The 24,456-nt window shown below is 45.3% G+C and overlaps 1 protein-coding gene across 5 annotated transcripts in view; it reads right to left on the bottom strand.

Moving 5' to 3' along the window:
- Window positions 1-24,456, bottom strand: part of LOC124787762 (formin-like protein) — a 453,708-nt gene that overhangs the window by 101,350 nt on the left and 327,902 nt on the right. For all 5 annotated transcript variants that reach the window (XM_047254638.1, XM_047254640.1, XM_047254639.1 and 2 more), the window contains exons 3-4: window positions 1,367-1,453; window positions 1,092-1,171 (exon numbers count right to left, since the gene is read on the bottom strand). In XM_047254638.1, the coding sequence (XP_047110594.1) occupies window positions 1,092-1,171; window positions 1,367-1,453 (167 nt within the window). The remainder of the gene's footprint in view (window positions 1-1,091; window positions 1,172-1,366; window positions 1,454-24,456) is intronic.

Genomic DNA, 24,456 nt, shown 5'->3' with positions numbered 1-24,456 from the left:
ACAACGCAGACAGTTGCGGCGGAAGACCAGCGTTCTCAAAAGGGTGCAGCTATACACCCGGCAACCAAGTACCCTGAGTGTATCCTGTACTACTAATATCGCCAACCCTCCATCTGGCACATAATACTTTAAGGACTGCATCCGCAGGCAGGACGCATCTGTAGGTAACCTTTTCCAGCCACTGGATTGATTGTTGAGGATCAGTTGCTTGGCCACTATGCTCACCCAAATCTGTCACCAATCAATTTTTTCCTGTGGGGGTATTTGAAGGACCTTGCATATGGCACACCTTTTACATCTGTCGGACAACATACAGGGCACGATTTCTGTGGCAGCAGGATGTCTTCAAGACCACATCAGCTATTTTGAAAGGGTCAGACGTTCAATACAGCATCCATGTAGGTGTGTTTCAATGCATTTGGACAAAACTTTGCAGTGGGCGTCAATTTTGTAGCATGACTAAATAAATAACTGCAACACCATCTAGTAGCCTTGGAATGACCTTTGCAAGCACTGGTTCCTATCAATACTGACCCTTGTTGTATGTCCGATGTCTCGTGTCAGTTTGTAAATGCCTTTTTATAACCCTGAATACAAACGGAATGTACAGGACGTCAATGCAGAGGCGATGTCATTATTTCTGACAAGCACGACATATAGTGAAGGGCAGATTACATCACACACTTCAACAAATAAGTTGATCAAGAGCAGCAGGAAGTGCCTGATCATAACTCAGATCTTCATCGGTGACCCTCAATCCAAAGTCAATTGGCAAGCAGCATGATTTTATATTGTGCATATAAGTTTAATGGCAGTGATGCAGAAAACATAAATGAAGAAACATTCAGCTTGGTATTTGTGTCAGAAATACACTTTTTTACTGGCAGCACTACATTCATCTCAAGTGTCCTCTGTGTGTCCTGAACTACTGAAGGGGGGGAGGGGAATACGCTTTACTGGCGACGTTATCTAATATCAACACAAAATTTAGCTTTGTTCCTGACTGTCATCAGAAGTGGCCAAGTAGTTTCCATGGAATATATTATTCTTTAGTTATACACAGATACTGTTGTTATGTGACATTTACTTACTCTATGTGATTAGTCCGTAAAGATATTTCGAGATCCCTGAGAACCTGCGTAGATGTAGCATCGCCAACCATCTTTCTTTTCTGGAAGAGAATAAAACAGATTTTCAGGACTAAAACCATGTATATCCCCACTTTACTGAAAGAATAAATATCAAGACAATAATAACAAAACAATTTATTTTTTTACCAGATATATAACCCTCTCTATAATAAATTACAAATGAAGAAATATACATAACGTACTAATTTTTTTATATATTTCAGCATTTTACTTACACGACTGCTGCGGGATGCCTTCGGATCAGGTATGTGCGTAACTTGTTGAGGTAGTGTGCAGGTGGATCTTTTTGCGTGCACTCTTTCCTGAAACAAAAAGATGTTTGTAATTACTGTGATTGTTCTCTGATTACTTTGCTTTGACAATACATCCCTTGAGTTTCAAATGACAAATAATGCTGATTCCAATTCACAGTCTCAAACAACAGGCTGTCTGAGTGATTAGTTGAACTAATGGGGCTGATGAAATCAACATAGAAAAGATGAGGGTAAAGGAGGGCCTAGGCAATTGTAGAGGAAAATTAGCAGGGAAAGACACCAGCAACATGAGGTGCCAGAAAGGCTTCACCAAATGCAATCAATGGTGATCACATTTTGTGCACTGGTATTCAGGAATGTGGGGAAAGGGGTAGGAAACAGCCAAAGAAGGCTCATGAAGGTGTGTGGAAACGGAGAACGGAAAATTAATTTTAATATCCCATAGACCATGAGGTCACTAGAGATGTAGCACTAGCTCAGATTAGGCAAGGATGGGGAATGAAATCTGCTAGGCCCTTTGGAAGGGACCTACCTGAAATTTTAGGTATGTGATTTAGGAAAATCTTTGAAAACCTAAATCTGTATGACCAGATGGGGATTTGACCCACTGTCCTCCTGAATGCAAGTCCAGTGTGCTGACCACTATCCCACTGTAGTCTGACAAGGTCTGTGGATGGAGGATCTTAACACTATAAACCTTTGTAGGGATAGGTGGCAGCAAGAACAATTAAGCTCATGAGGTTGAGGATCAATTTTGTGGGAACAGGTATGGAGATACGCACATGGCAATATTATTGGTGATAAAACCAGGCTTTGGACGAGTTTTTCCCATGTGAAGTGTCCAGAGGGGTAGCAGCTGCATGCATTGGCAGGGGGTAGTGGGGGAAGGACGGGGTGAACAAGAGGGGGGGGGGGGGGACAGTCAAACTGGTCCCTGGCCACGGTTTAGTTGCAGTAATCACATACAGCTGATGGTGTTACCACAAATAAAAGCCATACTGCAGTTGCTGTTGATCTCTCTCCAAGTCGTTGCGCACCTCCCTCCCCCCATAGTTTAAAAAGGGCAGTTCAATCAGGGCCCAGGATGAGGGACACCTACTTGTAGTGAGGACGAGGGCAGATCTTCGTTTACCATATCAGATCTTTCTGCCCTCATCCTCATTATGAGGCAAGTCTCTCTCTCTCTCTCTCTCTCTCTCTCTCTCTCTCTCTCTCTCTCTCTATCTATCTATCTATCTATCTATCTATCTCTCTCTATCTATCTATCTATCTATCTATCTCTCTCTCTGATCTGCTCTTCCTATTAATCTTCGACAACTTGCTCCTCTCTTCCCGCCCCTGGAGGAGCCATTAGTTCCGAAAGCTAGAAAGTATACCACTTTTACTGTTATTTACATCAATCAGTAGTACTAACTTTCCGCATCCTTAAGTTAAGACACTTGCCAGTAATTGTGACACGTTTTCTCTGGTGAAATTTTCCTTTGCAATTAATATCAAACCAGACAACATAGAGAACCTTTTTTTCATTCTCATATCCCAACGGCTGTAGTCTCTCAGTCATGCCAGAATACAAATTCATCATCCAAAATCCATGGAATATGCAAGTTACACAATTTTCTACGATAGTAAAATACAGAGATCCATGTAAGTGCACCCTGACTCTTGTGTGGCAGTTCCCACGGTTGCTGAATTTGTGATAAAACTCACAGATCAGTGGTACATAACTGCCATTACGCTGAAGTGGCATTTATGTTGCAGAGAGAAACAGTGATGCTGTATAGTAATACAGCATCAGGGCAGAACGTGTGTAGCTCGGAAATCTGCCCAAACCATATAAGTATTTCAGTCCCGACTCATTTAAAGCACTTTTATATGGTAATTTCTTATACAATGCGGAACGTGCACTCCCTACCAAGAAGTCTTCAACCCAGTGACTAATTTCAGTCGATAGCCCATAGGACTGTACTTTCTATATAATAAGCATGGATGTGGCACTAAATCCAATGCTTTTCAGAAATCGAAACATACTGCGGTTTTCTGAGTGCCTTGATCCATATCTTTCAGGATGTAACGAGAGAAAACCACGAGTTGGATTTCGCATGACCAATCTTTTAGGAATCCGTGTCCAGCCTCGATACTGAGTCTAGCGTCAACAATCTCGCATGCAGCTTCAACTTCTATCTCCATGTGTTTGGCAGTGTTGTTGATTGCGAGAAATCTTACAAAGTTTAGGGGAATAAATCGAGTGCGCTACCGTCATTATTGTGGATCGCAGTCACGCAGAGCCGCCTGCCTCCGTTGATAACGGCAGGGTGAAACAATGCCCCATACAATCGTGCCGAACGCGGTGAAGGACAGCAGGAAACCTCTGCTTCCCAGCTTCCCTCCCCTCCCAGGGGATGCACCGTTGGGGGCCTAGCGCAGCGACTGGTGCTGGCCGAGCGCTTCCGGGAAGCTGTCTGCGTCCCCGGAACAGTAGAGGGGAGTTGCTGCGGGCAGTGGCCGTGCTATTCCTGTCCGTGACACTGCACTATGCGTCACGCAGCGCACAAGCTGCACGCACACACGTCACGTGTCAATCCTGCGCCGCGCTACCGCCCCCACCAAAAGAAAAACATCTCTGGGCCAGTACTAGTGTCATATTCCAATGGTTGCCACGGAAACCTCTTCCCCAGACTACAGCAACGCGAAAATAAATACCTGTGCATTACTGCAACGGATACGCACGGAAGATGTTAACGCATATCTTACTTCCGATACACTCGCGTGGTGGGGGCTGCCACAGGAGGAATGATCAGTTTTCAGGGACATGACAGAAACTACTATTCGAAGCACGAAAGCCTAATAAACATGGGCTCTAAAATACATACCTGAAGTGAAACAAATCTCTTCTCTAGTAAGCTTTTTGCTTTCAGTAAGCTCTTTGTTTTCCGTATTTTTAAGAAGTGGTAGTATGGATGAAAACAAGGAAAAAATGTCCATTACATAAGGATTCTAAAGTGCATATCTTGGCCTGATCCTCCCGTGAAACACATCTTTTCTACTGAAGAACTGCTCATGGCTCTTAAGGTACGGTAGGCATTTTACAGCCCATGTTTACTAGAACTTTTTGCTTCGAAGGATCGTTGCTGTCATGTCCCGGAATACTGACCATTCTTCTTGGGTTCTAAATTTGTGAATATCGAAAAAAATAAGCATGACCTGAGCAGATTTTCAACTTACAATAATGTATCTGAAAATAATAGATAAAAAATTCGTAATCACTTTTCTTGACTTCCGTGAAGGTTATGACTCTGTCGAAAGGAAGTCACTGTTGAAATTTTCAACGAACTGGGTGTATGCAGTAAAACCGCTGCTCTAATTAAACGAACACCCATTCTAATGGGAAATTTAGAGCTAAAATTTCTAGAAGTTCTGAGATTAAAACTTGAGCGAGGCAGTGAGATGGTCTCTCCCTACAGCTCTTAAATAGTATTCTAGAAAAAGTCGTAAGGGAATGGAGAATGTCATCAGGGCAAAGCCACATCAATGAGGGAGTTGGATTAGGTTACAAAAGGGGCCACTTACAAAGAGACTGTTTGCAAACTACCTAGCTCTAACAAAGAACAGGCTGAAAAAACACGCTTCCAGATCTGGTTTCGGAAAACCATATGTATGCAAACATTAAGACGGTTCCCAAGTTAATGAAAACTGTTAGTTTTCTCAATTTTTCCATATTCACATGGAAGTATATTTTCGGAAAAAGATGTCATTACAGCAAGAGTTGAGAAGATGAAAAGCATGTATACAATAAAAATTCCCTCGGTGCTCAACTTAAACACTACTCAACAGCAATTCGTCCAGAAGTATTTTATGTGGTGGAATGTAGCTCTGAACAAAATGACGATGGAAGCATTGGAAAACACAAAAATACTACGGAAAATTTTGGGGCAGTTAAAGAGTAAACAAAATACACAAGACGCCTTTATACATTCTAGACAGGATTAGAAAAGAGGAAGAGCGTTCTATTGTCACATCCGAAGGATGAATGATAAAAAGATTGCTCACTTATTTTGGTAAATTAAAAATGGGTAAAACATGGGACAAAGAAATTGGGAGGGACATGGTTGAAACCCAAATTATTATTGTCGTCGTCGTCGTCGTCGTCGTCTTGTTGCTACTCTATCCCATGCAAGCCTCTACATCTCCGAGTAACTACTGCAACCTACACCATCCCATATCTGCTTACTGTAATTATCTCTTGGTCTTCCTCCACAATTTTTACCCCTCCCCCCCTCCCTCACTTCCCTTTAATATTAAAATGGCGATGCTTGTTTCAAATTCGTCATATCAACCGATCCCTTCTTTTCGTCAACTTGTGCCACAAATTTGTCTCCCCAATTCATTCAGTACCTCATTAGTTACGTGATCTGTAGCACCACAGTTCAAGAGTTTATTATCTTCCTGTCTAAACACTTACGTATCGTCTGCTGCATTGAAGAAAAACTGCATATTATGTAGACGTGTTGAAAGGTCGCATATACGTATCCGTCAAATTTGTCCAGACGTTCGAGAAAGAATTCATTACCAGAAAGAGCACATGGGCTTCCGAAGAAATTTATCCAAGACGGCAAGATTCTAAAATGAATTTTTTATATAACTTGATTTGATGAAGTTGTACACGTATCATGGCCTAAGAGCTAACCCGTGTATTGACCAGTGCATTGAACTTATTATATCTTACCGAAACCAAATTCCGATTGGCCGACAATGCTGACTTCACAACCTAGAGCTGAACGAGTATGGTCCTGTCTACTCAACTGGCACGTTCTCGTACAGTTGTTTCAACTGGTATGCAGACTTCTAGCTCTGTGACTGCATGTACAGCTGTGTTGCACTCCATAGAATTTGCAGTTTTCCTACCTCGAAATTTCACCCTCTTCTTCTCTTTTGTTTCCAACTGTTTTACTTGATTCACACTTTGAGTACAGGCGGCACACACAAGCCCCCGCAGGTCTTGTTTGCAAAAGGAGAAGAGATAACTACGGTTATGATTAACCTGTGCAGCAAAGGACAAGGGGATTTGTTTGAGGGAACTGGGGAAAGATGTCTGTCAGGTATACAATTAAAATTTGTGGTAAGTTCCTATGGGACCAAACTGCTGAGGTCATCGATCCCTTGGGTTATATAATACGAATAGGGCCAAAACACACACACACACACTCACACACACACACACACACACACACACACACACACACACACACACACACACACACACACACACACACACACACAGAGAGACACGCCCACAGAGACACACACACAGACACGCCCACAGAGACACACACACAGACACGCCCACAGAGACACACACACAGACACGCCCACAGAGACACACACACACACAGACACGCCCACAGAGACACACACACACACACAGACACGCCCACAGAGACACACACACACACACAGACACGCCCACAGAGACACACACACACACACACAGACACGCCCACAGAGACACACACACACACACACACAGACACGCCCACAGAGACACACACACACACACACACACAGACGCGCCCACAGAGACACACACACACACACACACAGACACGCCCACAGAGACACACACACACACACACAGACACGCCCACAGAGACACACACACACACACACACACAGACACGCCCACAGAGACACACACACACACACACACACAGACACGCCCACAGAGACACACACACACACACACACACACACACACACAGACACGCCCACAGAGACACACACACACACACACACAGACACGCCCACAGAGACACACACACACACACACACAGACACGCCCACAGAGACACACACACACACACAGACACGCCCACAGAGACACACACACACACACAGACACGCCCACAGAGACACACACACACACACACAGACACGCCCACAGAGACACACACACACACAGACACGCCCACAGAGACACACACACACACACAGACACGCCCACAGAGACACACACACACACACAGACACGCCCACAGAGACACACACACACACACAGACACGCCCACAGAGACACACACACACACAGACACGCCCACAGAGACACACACACACAGACACGCCCACAGAGACACACACACACAGACACGCCCACAGAGACACACACACACAGACACGCCCACAGAGACACACACACACAGACACGCCCACAGAGACACACACACACACAGACACGCCCACAGAGACACACACACACACAGACACGCCCACAGAGACACACACACACAGACACGCCCACAGAGACACACACACACAGACACGCCCACAGAGACACACACACAGACACGCCCACAGAGACACACACACAGACACGCCCACAGAGACACACACACAGACACGCCCACAGAGACACACACAGACACGCCCACAGAGACACACACAGACACGCCCGAGGGAGAACTCGACTCCGACGTGTGGAGTCGCGCAAACCGTGACAAGGCACCAACCGCGCGGCAGGAAATATTTGCGCAGCGTTGACGAGGGAGGAGGTGGGTACCCTGGGAATATGCTAGGGATTCAACGCGTCAGGATGCCGGATGCGCCCTTTCCCGCAACTCGTTAAGGGCAGTTATGAGAACGTGATAGAGGAGGGATTCATGACACTATTTCTGCACGGCTCTGTGAAGGGCTATATCCTCCTTGAGTACTAGACACAGGCGAAACTGCTGACGCACCAAGGAAACCATAGAGTTTCTCCTGAAAGAAGCGCAAAGCTATCTTAAAACAGCTGACGCTGAGGCCACAATATTTTCCGTAGCGTTCAGTATGTTAAATATGGAATTCAGCACAATCACAGACAAATAATTCTAGATATGTTGGAAACTCTGCAATGAACTAAAACTCCGAAACCCAAATTCCAAGAGGGGCAAGTGTTTCACTCTGCCTTCCTCAGCACATTTAAAAATTCTCTCAAAAATTTTGGCATGCAAACATTTTCGTGCTTTTTTATGTTGAGCGAGAAAAAGACAGTGGCAATGGGAAAGAGACAGAAAAGTACTAAATACTGGAAGATAGTAGATGTGGTACAGAAAGAGTACAGGAGACAATGACAGTGTGAAAGAATGACAGGTACACAGAGGCCGTGGAACGTAGTAGACAGTGACAGAACAGTGCTAGGAAAAGAGTGCATAAGACAGTGTCAGCGCGAGAGGAATGAAGAAAGGGAGAAAGTGAAAGTGGGCGAGAAGCAGTGATAATGAGAGTGCGTGACAACGACAACGAGTAAGGGAGAGATACTGACAGTGAGCAGGAATGAATGAAATAGTAGCAGTAAGAGGGAGCAAGTGCGAGACAAGCGACATTGAGAGGAGACTGTTGTAGTAGGACAGGGCGAAGGAGGCGGTGGCAGAGTCAGGAGAGAGAGAGAGAGAGAGAGAGAGAGAGAGAGAGAGAGAGAGAGAGAGAGATTATGCCAGTGAGTTGGGGTGAAACGAGTGAGTGAGTGACAATGGGCAAATGGGAGTGGGTGGATGGGTATCAGCGACTTACGGCGATGGACTAGTGGATGTGAGCGAGTTACAGTTAGGGACGATTGTGAGAGAAAAGGTGAGCTGCACGTTACAAACAGAGCGAATATGTTCGCATCCCGAAGTTTTTGGGACAATTTTTAAACGTGCTGAGGAAGGTAGAATGAGGCAGCTGGTGCCCCACTTTTCAGTTAGTGTTTTAAACAGGGGCATATTCCCCTTTTTTGTGCTCCGATAGCAGCATTTTTCTGCTCGTTTTAACGTGGTTGTATTTGAATGGAGGTGCAGGTTGCGGTTGATAAAGTGACGTTAGGGAGATGAGCGGTGCAGAGAAAGAAGGATGTCCGATGAACGGAGAGCTGCTTCATCATTCATTCATCCCCCCTCTCTCTCACACACACACACACACACACACACACACACACACAAAGAGGGAGAGAGGGGGAGGGAGAGGGAGGGGGGAGAGAGAGAGAGGGGGAGGGAGAGAGAGAGAGAGAGAGAGAGAGAGAGAGAGAGAGAGAGGGGGGGGGGGAGGGAGACGAGGGAGGGGGGAGGGAGGGAGGGAGAGGGGGGAGGGAGGGAGGGAGAGGGGGGAGGGAGGGAGGGAGGGGGGGAGAGAGAGAGAGAGAGAGAGAGAGAGAGAGAGAGAGAGAGAGAGAGCAAACCAAATATAAAAAAGGCTGTTCCACATAAGCAGTACCTATAACTGTTTCAGTAGTTCATGGATCAATAAAACACCTACAAAAACAATGGTTTATATTTCATCATTTTAAAAACTGAAGGTTCAAGAAAAATTCTTTTTCATTCTGAAGTTCAGTCAAGGACTCAAGTTGGTGACAGTGGGTCGAACGGCGTCAGGAGCGGAGAGAGGGGTTGGTTACTAAATAGTTCCTGATTGCACTCCAGAGTAATTGTCTCAGAAAGATTGGCATTCCAACGCCTGGTGCAGCAGCCTTCTACAGGTACACAAACGATGATCTCGGGGAGCCCGCCGTCAGGATTCCGAGCACGATTTGACTGATTATTCCTTTTTTTTTCTTTTTTGCGATGTGCACAAAAATTGGATTGCTTTTGGACGCCAATTGTATTAGAGTTGGACTGCGGTCGCCACTGTGTCCTTCGGACCGTTGTCCACGGCAAGCAATGGTATTTCCGTCCGTCGGTGCACACACGGGTCGCCTTGGAACGGACGCACTTGAAATATGCGACTCGCAGAGCGTTCTTGGACAGTTAAGAGTAACTGACGAAAGATTTTGCAGCAGGCATTGCATGACAGATTTCTTTTCCTTTATGGTATTCGAGAATTCTACCACAGTAACTGAATTTGAACGATTTATTGCGGCAATAGACTCCGACATTTTACAAAAAAGAAGTTTCAGCACATTTGCGCCATTGCCAGTGTAATTTTGCAGCAACTTACTGTGGAGTGTTGTGTGTTTTTAGACATCAACAAAAAAAAAGGCATAAACATGTTTGGCTATATCGCATGTTTTGTTCATTACTTTCACTGCTAGTCGGTTAGATTTTTTATATGGTTTTATAGGAGAAAGCATGGGCGCACAGCCTCCAAAAGGAACATGCCCAATGAAGCGCTGGGCTGTTCAGACGTCTACTTATGTCGAGGAAAGCCGTAATTCGCCTGCCATCTACCACAACATTATTTTATGAAGGTAATCAAATACTTAACAAAAAACATTTCCAGTGTAATTTGTTACGCGAAAATTTTTTGGGAGAACTTTCTATTATTTTCCGGTGTTATATGTGCAGGTAATTCTCCTTAAGACTCAATACCACTAATAAAACTAGACAAGAGCAGTGGTTGTTATAAGTCTGTAAGTCCGTTATGAACTAGCTTCAAAATCACAATGTTATTCACGTAGTTTGTGTGTGGTTAAACTTCATATACGATTTTTTTTAAGGTCTGGCGACTCAATTGAAGCTAATAACTTAATATCACAGTTATGCCTATATAAAGTTAACTGGTTGCAGCTTTATAGTGTTTATCAGATATATTCGTAGAGGGAGACCAAGAGAAGAATACACTAAGCAGATTCAGAAGGATGTAGGTTGCAGTAGGTACTGGGAGAGGATGAAGCTTGCACAGGATAGAGTAGCATGGAGAGCTGAATGAAAGCAGTCTCAGGACTGAAGACAACAATAACAACAACAACAGTAACGAGGGACATAAAACAGTCTTATTACCGGAGTTGTGAAAATTGTACGATTAAAGACACTACAGGCCATTAAAATTGCAACACCAAGAAGAACTGCAGATCATAAACGGGTATTCATTGGACAAATATATTATACTAGAACTGACATGTGATTACATTCACACACAATTTGGGAACATAGATCCCGAGAAACCAGTACCCAGAAAAACCACCTCTGGCTGTAATAATGGCCTTGATACGCCTGGGCATTGAGTCGAACAGAGCTTGGATGGCGTGTACAGGTGCAGCTGCCCACGCAGCTTCAACACAATACTACAGTTCATCAAGAATAGTGACTGGCGTATTGTGACGAGCCAGTTGCTCGGCCACCATTGACCAGACGTTTTCAGTTGGTGAGAGATCTGGAGAATGTGCTGCCCAGGGCAGCAGTCGAACATTTTCTGTATCCAGAAAGGCCCGTACAGGACCTACAACACGCAGTCGTGCATTATCCTGCTGAAATGTAGGGTTTCGCAGGGATCGAATGAAGGCTAGAGCCACGGGTCGTAACACATCTGAAATGTAACGTCCACTGTTCAAAGTGTCGTCAATGCGAAGAGGAGGTGACAGACGTGTAACCAATGGCACCCCATACCATCACGCCGAGTGATACGCCAGTATGGCGATGACGAATACACGCTTCCAATGTGCGTTCACAGCGATGTCGGCAAACAGGGATGCGACCATCACGGTGCTGTAAACAGAACCTGGATTCATCCGAAAACATGACGTTTTGCCATTCGTGCACCCACGTTCGTTGTTGAGTACACCATCGCAGGCGCTCCTGTCTGTGATACAGCGTCAAGGATAATCGCAGCCATGGTCTCCGAGCTGATAGTCCATGCTGCTGCAAACGTCGAACAGTTCCTGCAGATGGTGGTTGTCTTGCAAACGTCCCCATCTACTGACCATGGATCGAGACGTGGCTGCACGATCCGTTACAGCCATCCGGATAAGATGCCTGTCATCTCGACAGCTAGTGATACGAGGGCGTTGGCATCCAGCACGGCGTTCCGTATTACCCTCCTGAACCCACCGATTCCATATTCTGCTAACAGTCATTGGATCTCAACGAACGCGAGCAGCAATGCCACGATACGATAAACCGCAATCGCGATAGGCTATGTTGTGGCGTAACAAGCTAGCTACGCCACACTGAGAAGGGAGCCGAAAGGCACGCGTACACACACGCCGACTGGCGTCAAGTCTGGAACAAGATACGTTATGACTGCTATAAAGAAAATACGTAGCTTTGGAATATACTTAACTTTATTCTTTGTTGGTTTACAACGTTCTTCTTGAGACATTTATACGCTAACTCTCAAACTAGGTAAGGCTAATGGCGCCTTGCTAGGTCGTAGCCATGGACTTAGCAGAAGGCTATTCTAACTGTCTCTCGGCAAATGAGAGGAAGGCTTCGTCCGTATTGTCGCTAGCAATGTCGTCCGTACAACTGGGGCGAGTGCTATTCCGTATCTCGAGACCTGCCTTGTGGTGGCGCTAGGTCTGCGATCACACAGTGGCGACACGCGGGTCCGACATGTACTAAATGGACCGCGGCCGATTTAAGCTACCACCTAGCAAGTGTGGTGTCTGGCGGTGACACCACAGGCTACAATCCGACTTTTATCAAAGTCGGAAAAGTGATGGTACGCATTTCCCCTCCTTACACGAGGCATCACAACAACGTTTCACCAGGCAAAGACGGTCAACTGCTGTTTGTGTATGAGGAATCGGTTGGAAACTATCCTAACGTCAGCACGTGGTAGGTGTCGCCACCGGCGCCAACCTTGTGCGAATGCGCTGAAAAGCTAATCATTTGCATATCACAGCCTCTTCTTCCTGTCGGTTAAATTTCGCGTCTGTAGCACGTCATCTTCGTGGTGTAGCAATTTTAACGGCCAGTAGTGTAAAAATTGACAAACACTGAGTTCTCCAGTTTATTTTGATATCAAGGTCATTTTTATCTTCCAAAGGTCCAAGTGACATCATTTCGTGACCATTTGAACTTTTTTTAAGGCCATTTATTTGGCTCAATAAAGGATGCACTTCGCGGGAAGCAGTACGCGGATGATGGGGAGGTTACTGACGCAGCGAGACGTTGGCTCCGACGTCTACCAGTAGAGTGGTACTACGTAGGCACGAAGGTCCTCCCAGTAAGGAGGCGTAAGGGCTTCACACTGAACGGAGAAACTGCTTTCAGAAAAAAATGCGTTGCATTTCTTTTGAACGCCCTTCGCGTTTTTTAACCAAAATTATACGATAGGAAGCACTTTCTAAAATAATAGGCTCACACCTTCAGAAAGTTCTGAAGGCTGCCGGATCCTCACCAGATTAGTAGCGGATTACTATATGCTGTAAAATTAAAGAGGAAGAAAAATATAACGAAAGAATTGGCCGGTACGAAGGTTTTTAAGCCACTCGTGGTAGTATCGCAGTGCTTGCTGCCATGTTTCTAGCTTGAAGGTGAAAAAACGCCAGCTGGGAACAATACTGATGTCACTTTCTAGTTCCGCGTGAAACAGAATGGAAGAAAACGGAGCGGCCATTGTTTGGAAGCATTAGACACGCAGTGCGAGGTGGCCGCCCAAGGACTTGGCCTATCACCTTCTGCGGGTCGGTGATCACGTTTAAAGCCGTCGAGTGTTACAATTCCTAAAGCAGTCAGTCCTACACAGGCTGAAAAAAAGGGAAAAGTACTGCTAAGATTTAACGGCACATCCGTAATTAACAGTGGAAGACACAGGCCCGGAACACATTATTTCTGTGTTACAACTCATTTGAAGTGCTTAGTACGTTTCCAGAGGCATGTGGCTCCCGATATACACGCACAGGTCACGCCAACCCAGAAAATTACTGGCCGCTGGTTTGAGGTGCTCGATGACGGCTCAGGTGGGTCCCGCCGGACTCCCATCGGGTGGACTTAGCGGCCGCCAATACATGAACTACAGGGTGATGCACGAAATGTGTTACCATTTTGTTTTTGAATATAAACTTTATTGTCAATACAATCTGAAAAAAAATATACTACAATGAAGAGCGCTCAATGGTGTTTTGTTCTAACTCAGCACATGCTCAATATGTCCACCATTCCGTTTCCTAACTTCCTTCAACGAACACTGAAGTTAGTGATTACCCTACGGCACATGTCTACGGTAATTTCACTGCAAGCTTGAAGAATAAGTCTTCTGAGTTCCATTAAATCACATGGACGTTTCGGGAAATTTTTTTTCCTTTAGGTACCCCTAAAGAAAAGTCACATATATTGAGGTCTGGATTATTGGGGGGACAATTTAGTCCGTCATTGAAGCGACCTGGAAACCTGAGTGAAATGATCCGCATGTCGAAATGTTCGTGTAAAAACTCCAACACAGTGTTTGCAGTATGTGGCCTCGCTCCATCTTGCATGAACCACTGCGTGTTGAAGGGTAAGGCAGTAGCAAGGAGCTGTGGAATGAAGCTATTACGAAGCATGCTCAAATAACGCTCGCTGTTCAGTTTCTTCAAAGAAAAAGGGTCCAATAAGTCAGTGACTGGAAATTGCTGCCCACGCTGTAATCCTCGGAACATAATGTTGTCGTTCATGAAGCACTTGTGGGTTTTCAGTGGCCCAAAAGCGTACATTTTGTTTGTTAACCACACCGTCTAAATGAAAATGCGCCTCGTCTTAAAACCAAACGTTGATGAGAGTTTCTTCCCTATCCTCCGTCCACTGAGCAAACAGTAGTCTCTGCTGCTTGTGTTCTTCAGTGAGCTTCTGTGCACACGTCATCTTGTATGGGTACATATGGAGGTCACTTTTAAGAATGCGTTGAACGGAGCGTCTGGATGTTCCCAGTTGCACTGCTGCCTTTCTACACGATTTCCCGGGACTTCTCTGCACAGCAATTCGTACCGCTTCAATATTCTCCGGCTAACAAACGGGCTTAGGCCGAGGTAGCTTCGCTTCTGATACTGTTCCTTCCTGTACAAATTTATCGTGCAACCTGTGGATGGTCTTCGTGCAAGGGGCCCATCGTGTGTTAAACTGTTGTCGAAAAAGCCTCTCAGTCACAACAAGGCTTCTCGTTTCAAGAAAAGTAACAATTGCCGATCGTTGCTGTGTCGCCAGTCTTCCATTGTCAGCCATTGCTGCTTACTAGTCTCCTTGCGGCAGTATTGTGAATTACACGTCACTTCGTAACTCATTTGTTTTTCCAAGCTCTACTGGTACCGCTGTAGAGATCCTAGCGAGATATCTAATGTGCGTCGTAAACTGTGAAACAAACAATTGGTAACATTTCGTGCGCCACACTGGAAGTCCATTATCACGCGCCTGGAACTGCTATAGCACGATTCTGGCCTTGCCACACGGACAATTATCCTCGTGGAAGATGCCGTCCCAGCAGGGCAAAGCATCAAGCTTGAAGAGACGAAGGTAGTTCACAACCTTTATTTAGTCCACAGCCGTCATGGCGCATTAAATTATTACCACAGGTCCCATGGATGTCCACGTAAACGTTTCTCACAGTATAATACTGTGCCCACCAATCTGCGTGTGTGGCGCGGTGCAGCCTTTCGCTCGGACAATAGCACATCCATGCACGACCATCGACCTGGTGTAACAAGAAACGCGAGTCATTCAACCTGTTTCCTGCTGTGTACAACTTCGTACACAACGGTAAGGAGGGATGGGATACAGAGTCGTGCAGCAACTATCGTCGTAGGAAAGCTGGACAGGAGCAGAAATGGTCAGCGAACAAATTAACACAGTAAACAAAATATCTACTTTTATTTCTCCAAGTATACGAAGACTCATTAAAAATAATGTAGCAAGAAACAGAGTCCAGCTCTCAATGTCAACAAGGAAAAAGTTCTCTGAACTAAAGAACAAACGATGGTGTCGCAGCCGCGAATAGGCGCCGCCTGCGTAGCGTCACTTAGCGAACTGGCTGCGAGCAGGAGAGGGCTGTGTGGCTCAGCAGGCGTGCTCCATTGGATTTCACACAACCGCTATCGGCGTCTGATGGGAACATGCAATTCAGTTGCCACCTATGGCGACTGTGGGGTGGTATGGATAGGTGACAATCACATTTCCATTGATCTCTTGTCCACTACAATCTTAACCGAAGACGTCGTAAGGGCCCTCTGTCGTGGAGTCCCATGTTCACCAGTGTTCTTTGAACGATGCATCCCGAAACACTTGAGCCTGACCAGCAATGTACTCTGCCGCCAGATCGTCACCTATCCCGCTCTACAGAGCGGGCCAGCCTCCGACCTGCACGTCCTGTGATGAGGTGTGGACGTCCAACATCTTGTCGCCTACTAGTGGCTTCAAGCTCCACCAACCTCTTTCCGTAGATACGACAGTTTTACGTGAACGGCCGACTTGTTTCGCAGTTTCCGAGACACTCGTTTCCAGGCGCCGTGACATAACATCCCGCCCTTTGTCAGAGTTGCCTGTGTCAGTGCATTTCCGCATTCGCGACCCACATCGTCTTTTCTATGCTTTTACACTTCCCTTACCGCCCGTTTTCAACCTGATCACAATGTTCTGGATCATCAGCGTAGACATACATCATTCTGGCTTTACAATGAATCCCGTAATCGCTGGTATGTCCCTGAAGTATGGCGGATGGTTTGGCAACCTTACAGAATACAAGCACCAAAGTTCTCTGTATGTTGGACCAGGCATCAACAAAGTCTTCAAATGCACTTACACGTGGACGCCTACTGGGTACAGTTTCGGAGAACGTGGAGGCCAGCGAACTGGTCCTCCTCCTTCCTATCCATTTGTCCAGCTATCCGTCAAGCTATCTGTCATTTAAGAAGCAGACGGGTATTTACACTTTAATAAGCAGCAGCTTCATCGTGCGTCAAGTACATACCGCTTCGCACTGATAACGAACATCTTTTAGCTCAACAGGTAGATTCCCTAAGAAGCCTTTTCCAGTGCGTCCGTTAAGCCTGGGTGTAACTACAAATAGTTTAAGAAACTTTTCAACATCGAAATAATGTGTTTTCTCCGGTGTGTTTTCTTCTAATATGTGTCAATAGTGAGCCCTGTAAGTTTGACCGTAGTTCTGTCTTACAACTTGTATGACACAAAGTTTTCCATTTTATTTGAAGAAGGCTTTTCAGTTCTTCTCTAAGTTCATAGTTTAGGGTGTCATGTCATAGTAATAAGGTCTTTAAAAACAAAACAAAAAAAACACAAAAAAGATTTGAAAACTGTGGGAAGTGCTCTCTACCATGTACTTGGAAGTGGTTTGCAGAGTATGGATGTAATAGTACACTATCGTCACATAAATTTATGTTCTTCTGACCATGGGGAATAAGTAATATTATCTCCAGGCACTTATTAATTCGAATTTCTAATTGTTGGAAACAACATCCGGGAATTTCTTCGTCGTCTTAGTACGTCATATGCGAATCTGACGCTGCCCAAATTAAGTTAACAGCTCACACCTTCTGCAAAAATCTCTCATCCCCTTCGTTTGAAAACTCTTTACGCAACTTAATAAACACTTCTACATTATTTTCTTTATACCCAAATCAATTAATATGACAGTAACAGCGCCTTTAGGCTCCTGTCAACTACTTAACTGCACTACACATCGAAAGATAGTGTTTGTAACTGTAATAACATAAAAATTTTCCTTTGACTCTCTCTTCTACCTTCCTTAGCATCGTGTGAGGTGACCACCATACTTGCCGCTCTGATGTCTTGTGTTCAGGATTTTTATGGTTCTCGTCCATACGTGAACTCAATCACCACAATGTGCAAAAAATTAGAGGAGCAAAAGATATTTGAATAGACTATGAACATACACAGTTACTTGTTTCGCTAAGTAGTCCTGAAAGAAAAAATCTTCGGCAGTGGTTCGTCCTGAATTCGCGTCTTCTGCACGCCACTATACGAATGCTATTATACCATAACTAGAGAGAAACACGTTCCCTATCAAGCATGTTTGGCAATGACAACGTGCAGTGAACGATTTAAGTTTAATATAATGGAATAAACGTCGTTACTCCTGGTTAAGCGATAGTTATACTAAGTTACGGATTCAAATGCCGAGTGATCCTGAACGTTAAAGAATACTGTTCTCGTTCCAGGTAAAGTAGCTGTTTGAGCCTAGACACCCCCCCCCCCCCCTTCCAAGACAGTCCCTGTTCAGTAAATGAGCGGAAACTTAAGTCCAAGCAGTCGATTAATTCCATCACTCAGAAACGCCATTTTCGGATGTTCAGCCGTTTCTCAATTCATCCACTTCGTATGTATCTACGTTCACGTTCATGTTCTGTGAATCGCCGTGTTGATGATGATGGCAGCTGCCACGCTGTAAGTACGTAGCGTAGAATAAACTACCATGTACAGGTGTACCGTCTCTGTAAGCACACCGTGACATCTCACTCCGACACTTACTGACGTTTGGCCCTATTACACTGGGGTGCCTTGAGGAGCAGTTGCTTTAAGTCTGGAACCTTGAGCAACGAACCTCTCCAACATTAGCAAAACCTATGGACTAAAAGACTTCGTCCTAGTGCCCACCTCTCATATCAGCTGCACATATACGGGAGGGGGAGAGGAGAGGAGAGGGAGGGGAGAGGGGGGCAGAGAGAGAGAGAGAGAGAGAGAGAGAGAGAGAGAGAGAGAGAGAGAGAGAGAGAGAGAGAGGGGGGGGGGGGGGAGGGAGAGACGCAAAAGGAAATGTACGGAACTGCGACTGTGGGCGGAGAAGCAGCCCATTATATTTAATGTCTAAGAATACACTCTTAGCAGTTCATCTGGCGTTCCAGAAGGCAAACGATCAATATCTGAAATATATTTGAAATTAGAACACACATTTTTAATGTGGTAATAACAGCCATACGGGAATCATTTCTACGATTATCACAATGGTGTCTGTGCAACAGGTACGTATTCCAAATAAGATAGGTTCTTCAAATTTTAGAGGTATTCATTCAGGTGACGTTCAGAGTGTGCCTTTCCGAGTGCCTAATTTAGTTTACTGAGCAATTCGTCCTAGAGACTTCAACCTGTAACAGAATACGCAGCTCTTCTCTGAACTCTCCGACGAACGCGCCCTGCGTAGAGAACTCGCAGTGGAAAACTTCACACAAAACCACAAAAACTCTAACAATACCACAGAGCTTAAAGTATTTCTGCAAATAAAACTCTCAGAATTAAGTGAAAGGCAAGGATACAAGTAGCAGAGCAGTGTGAAACGAAAAACCTTCGCAGAACAATGCGTCCACAGACTGCAGATGGACACTACAGATGTAGTAGAGTTACGAGATCAATTGTCTTGGGACATTGAACAACTGGTGAAATCGATCAATAAATGAAGGCCCATAATCAATGCACACGTTCAAGAAATGGATGGGAAGGAATGCTGTCGTTCAGAATTTTACAGAAATATTATGACGAGAGGCTTGGAAAAGACTTTTGCAAAGTATGGTTAAAACTAAGAGATCTCCGAGCCAAAAAGATTGCCAATATATTGCCGAAAGGTTCTAATCCTTCCGTGAAGGAGAAAGAAAGCTAGACACAGGGAATAAAACTGGCGGCCAGGAAAGAACGCTGAGATTCCAAGTACCAAAGAAATTATCTACACTGTGCAGTCGCATTAATGTGGCCACCAGTCAAAAGGTGGAGAAACCACCTTTTGCTGCGCGAAACGAGTAAGGAGAGCCTCAGCGAGGTTCTGGAAGGTACCGACAGAGATGTGAAGCCCTGCCGACTCTTGTACCATGGCCACCTGCGCTAGGAGGATCCATGGCGCGAACAGCCCGATCGAGGTGATCCACAGATTCTCGATTGGGTATAAATCCGGGGAATTTGGTGGACAGGGGAGTACGATAAACTCATCCGAGTGCTCTTCAAACCACGTGCTTACGCTGCGAGCTGTCTGACACGTTGTACTGTCCATGCCATCGTGCTGACGAAAAAACGAACTGTCTTTAGAGATGGACTTTGTTTCCAAGGATGGATGCATATTTGTGTCGATCCATTGTGGCTTCCGAACTGATGCACCCAGAAGAGGCCACGAAAACGTTCCCCAGACCATAATGCTCTCTCCTGGTTGCAAGGTGTTTGGTTTCAGACGTTTCACTCCGTACACGCCAACGTCCATCTGCCCAATACAGCATAAAACGGGATTCATCTGGGAAGGCTACCTGTCGGCATTCACTGGACATTTTATATACCCTCCACTGCCAGTGCTGTCACCTGCCGTCTGTGAGTGGTTATTGCACGTTGATGTCGAACATAGGCGGTGGCCACATGAATGCGACTGGACCGTGTAATAGCGCGAGTTTATACTGTATACCAGAAGTGTTGTGCGCACGGGCATATTTGAATTCAACTTTATACTCATGCAAGCAGTGGTTGGGAAGGGAGTGAGACAGGGTTGTAGCCTATCCCCGATGTTATTCAATCTGTATATTGAGCAAGCAATAAAAGAAACAAAAGTAAGGAGTAGGTATTAAAATCCATGGAGAAGAAATAAAAACTTTGATGTTCGCCGATGACATTGTAATTCTCTCAGAGACAGCAAAGGACATAGAAGAGCAGTTGAACGGAATGGACAGTGTCTTGAAAGGAGGATATAAGATGAACATCAACAAAAGCAAAACGAGGATAAAGGAATATAGTCGAATTAAGTCGGCTGATGCTGAGGGAATTAGATTAGGAAATGAGACACTTAAAGTAGTAAATGAGTTTTGCTATTTGGGGAGCAAAATAACTGATGATGGTCGAAGTAGAGAGGATATAAAATGTAGACTGGCAATGCCAAGGAAAGCGTTTCTGAAGAAGAAAAATTTGTAAACATCAAGTATAAAGTGTCAGGAAGACGTTTCTGAAAGTGTTTGTATGGAGTGTAGCCATGTATGGAAGTGAAATATGGACGATAAATAGTTTGGACAAGAAGAGAATAGAAGCTTTTGAAATGTGGTGCTACAGAAGAATGCTGAAGATTAGATGGGTAGATCACATAACTAATGAGGAGGTATTGAACAGAACTGGGGAGGAGTTTGTGGCACGACTTGATTAGAAGAAGGGATCGGTTGGTAAGACATGTTCTGAGACATCGAGGGATCACCAATTTAGTATTGGAGGGCAGCGTGGAGGGTAAAAATCGTAGAGGGAGACCAAGACATGAATACACTAAGCAGATTCAGAAGGATGTAGGCTGCAGTATGCACTGGGAGATGAAGCTTGCACAGGATAGAGCAGCATGGAGAGCTGCATCAAACCAGTCTCAGGACTGAAGACCACCACCACCACCACCACCACCACCACCACCACCAACAACAACAACTCATGCAAGCTGTATGAGAAGTAATGAGACATATTTCTTTATCTACAGAAGTTATCACAACAGTTCCCTTCGGCTGCTACACACTGGCCGAGTCGTTACTCCCAGTCTTGGTAGCAGCGCTGAAAGGCTTCAGGGTAGGGCCTTCAACAACATGTCTGTCACATTCTTTTGAATGTTTTCCAAACTTCCAAAATGACGATCTTTTAAGGCAATTTACTATTTCGGGTTCGACTCCCGACTGGGTCGGAGACTTTCTCCGCTCATCCCCATCGACGCGCAAGTCGCCGAAGTGGTGTCAAATCGAAAAACTTGCACCAGGCGAGCGGTCTACCCGACAGGAGGCCCTCGTCACACGCCATTATTATATTATTATTATTATTATTATTATTATTATTATTACGGGAAAGAAAATATTCGCAAGGACTCAGATCAGGTGGAAACGGGATGGAATAACAAATGGTTCAAATGGCTCTAAGCACTATGGGACTTAACATCTGAGGTCGTTAGTCCCCTAGACTTAGAACTACTTAAACCTAACTAACCTACGGACGTCACACACATCCATGCCCGTGGGCAGGATTCGAACCTGCGACCGTAGCAGCAGCAGCGCAGTTCCCGACTGAAGCGCCTACAACCTCTCGGCCACAACGGCCGCCTGATGGAACAACAGGAATGCCTTTTGAAGTCAAAAATTCCGGGACGAAGTGGCAGTGGACACGGGGTGTTTTTACGATCCAGTACCCACTTGTCTGCATCGTCTGGTCTCACTCGATTCATCCTTCCCATTAGCGTTTCAAAGTCATCTTTGTGAAACACTTTGCTGACTGAATGAAATTTTCACTCTGCAGCGGAGTGTGCGCTTATATAAAATTTCCTGGCAGATTAAAACTGTGTGTCGAACTGAGACTAACTCGAGACCATTGCCTTTCGCGGGCAAGTGCTCTACCATCTGAGCTACCCAAGTACGACTCTCAATACGTCCTCACAGCTTCAATTCCGCCAGCGCATCGTCTCCTTGGTAGAGCACTTGCCCGCGAAAGGCAAAGCTCCTGAGTTAGAGTCTCGGTCCGGCACACAGTTTTAATCTGCCAGGAAGTTTCACTCGGTTGACTGTTCTGGAGAAACCAATTCTTTAAGCATGATACCCTTACTGTCAAGAAAGCAAATCAGCATTGTTTTGATCTTTGATTTGTTCATTCAAACTTTTTCGGTCCAAGAGATGTCTCAGTGTGCCACTCCTCACTCTGCCACTGTCTCAGGTTCGTAGTCAAAATTCCAGGATTCATCTATGAACACACTATTGAACAATTCGTAGTCACTAGCAATCCTTTGAAGAAGATCAATATACACTTTTATTCGATTGTCCTTCCGCTCAGTTGACAGGTATTTCGGCACCTGTTTGGCATAAACCTTTCGCATGTACAAATCTTCAATCAAAATTTGATGTATGGTGAAAGTGTTTAACAGGCCACCCATCATCCTTATTGTTAAAAGTTTGTCTGATATCACTGGAACACACAAAGGTTCGAAGTTTTCATCTGTTTTTGAAGTTTAAGATCTCCCTGAGCGAGGTTAATCTTCAACGCGTTCTCGGCCTTCCAAAAATGGTTTGTGTCCAGCTGAGAACTTGTGCTCTTGATAAGCAGTGTTCCCCATAGGCCTATTCCAACAGGCCACACACAAGGACTCCCCTGTTTCAACAAAACTTGATTGCATAAAGTTGCTCTAAATTCCACTGTTCCATTTTCGTAACGTGCAACAAAACACAACTTCACTGATGGTCATCTCAAAAATCACATGAAGGCCGTATGGAGCTGAAACTTCAACTGAGCATCTGGATGGGATGAAACCTACCAGTCTACACAAGAACACAGCATTGCCAGATCGATCACAGTGTTGTCAGTCGCATTACTTGTCTCACACACTTCGTCTGCATCAGTTTCGGTGACAACTACAAAGCGTGTGTGAAGGAGTAGAGAGGGGGGAGTGGTTTGAACAGAGTTCCCTAGCTCCAGTGGTCGTGGGAAATGGGTTTAGCAACGCGGTGATCTGGAAGCACGCCTCTAGAGGGTCTGGAGCTGTTACAACCGCACTCTGTACACACATGACTTTCAAAAAAATAATGCGACTATGGCATCATTAGCACTCCTAGGGAGGTGGTGGGGGTGGGAAGGAGTGACAGTGGTGGGGGTGGGAAGGAGTGACATGTACGCATAACTAAGTAAAGCTGGGAAAAATATCAACAGAAGACAGCATGATGAGCCACAAAATCATGATCAATCCCCAATGCGAACCGACGGGCCGCCGATGGGATAGTCCACTAACTTGAGAGACACTGAGAATGAGTAGATCGCTATATTCCAGAGCCTGGGAACGAGCATCTCTGGAACGGCGAACCTGTTCGGCTGTTCACATGGTACTGTCGTGAATAGCTATGGAAAGTGGCTGAAGGACGCTGAAATCATGAGTAGGTTGGTTGGTTGGTTTATTGACTGACTGTGGGAGGGGATAAAATAGAGAGGTAGTCTGTCCCATGATCTAAGATGGCAGAAACCAATGGAGGAAATACTCAGAGTGTGTCAAGAGTCGCGAAGGCGAAATGGGCAAACAAAGAGGTAACAGGAACTTGGAGCAACAGGAAGAGTTAAGAACAGGAGGGAGGGGATGAAGAGAGAGTGTGTGGCGCCAGCACTGCTGCCGACCTTTCTCTTGCCAACACCATACCATGATCAAGACAGAGTGGGGCAACACCAGGTAAAAAGACACATGAAAAGGGGAAACAAAACGGCACGAAAGACCAGACAAAAGTAGGGGAAAGGAGGTGGAGAACCTGGCCAGTGCAGTCGCAAGGCCATGGCCTCCTTAACCAATGACACCGCTAACGGAGGGACTCCAATTCCAGAGGGAGATTCAGGTACTTAAACCTGGGAGGACAAACCACTTTCGCGAAGAAAACCGAGGACAGGCATAACCATGCAGGGTCATCCACTAACAGTCATGACAAGAAAAACTGG

This window comes from Schistocerca piceifrons, chromosome 3 (genome assembly GCF_021461385.2).
Source record: "Schistocerca piceifrons isolate TAMUIC-IGC-003096 chromosome 3, iqSchPice1.1, whole genome shotgun sequence".
Classification (NCBI taxonomy): Eukaryota; Metazoa; Arthropoda; class Insecta; order Orthoptera; family Acrididae; genus Schistocerca; species Schistocerca piceifrons.
This window is presented reverse-complemented; position numbering and strand designations above follow the sequence as displayed.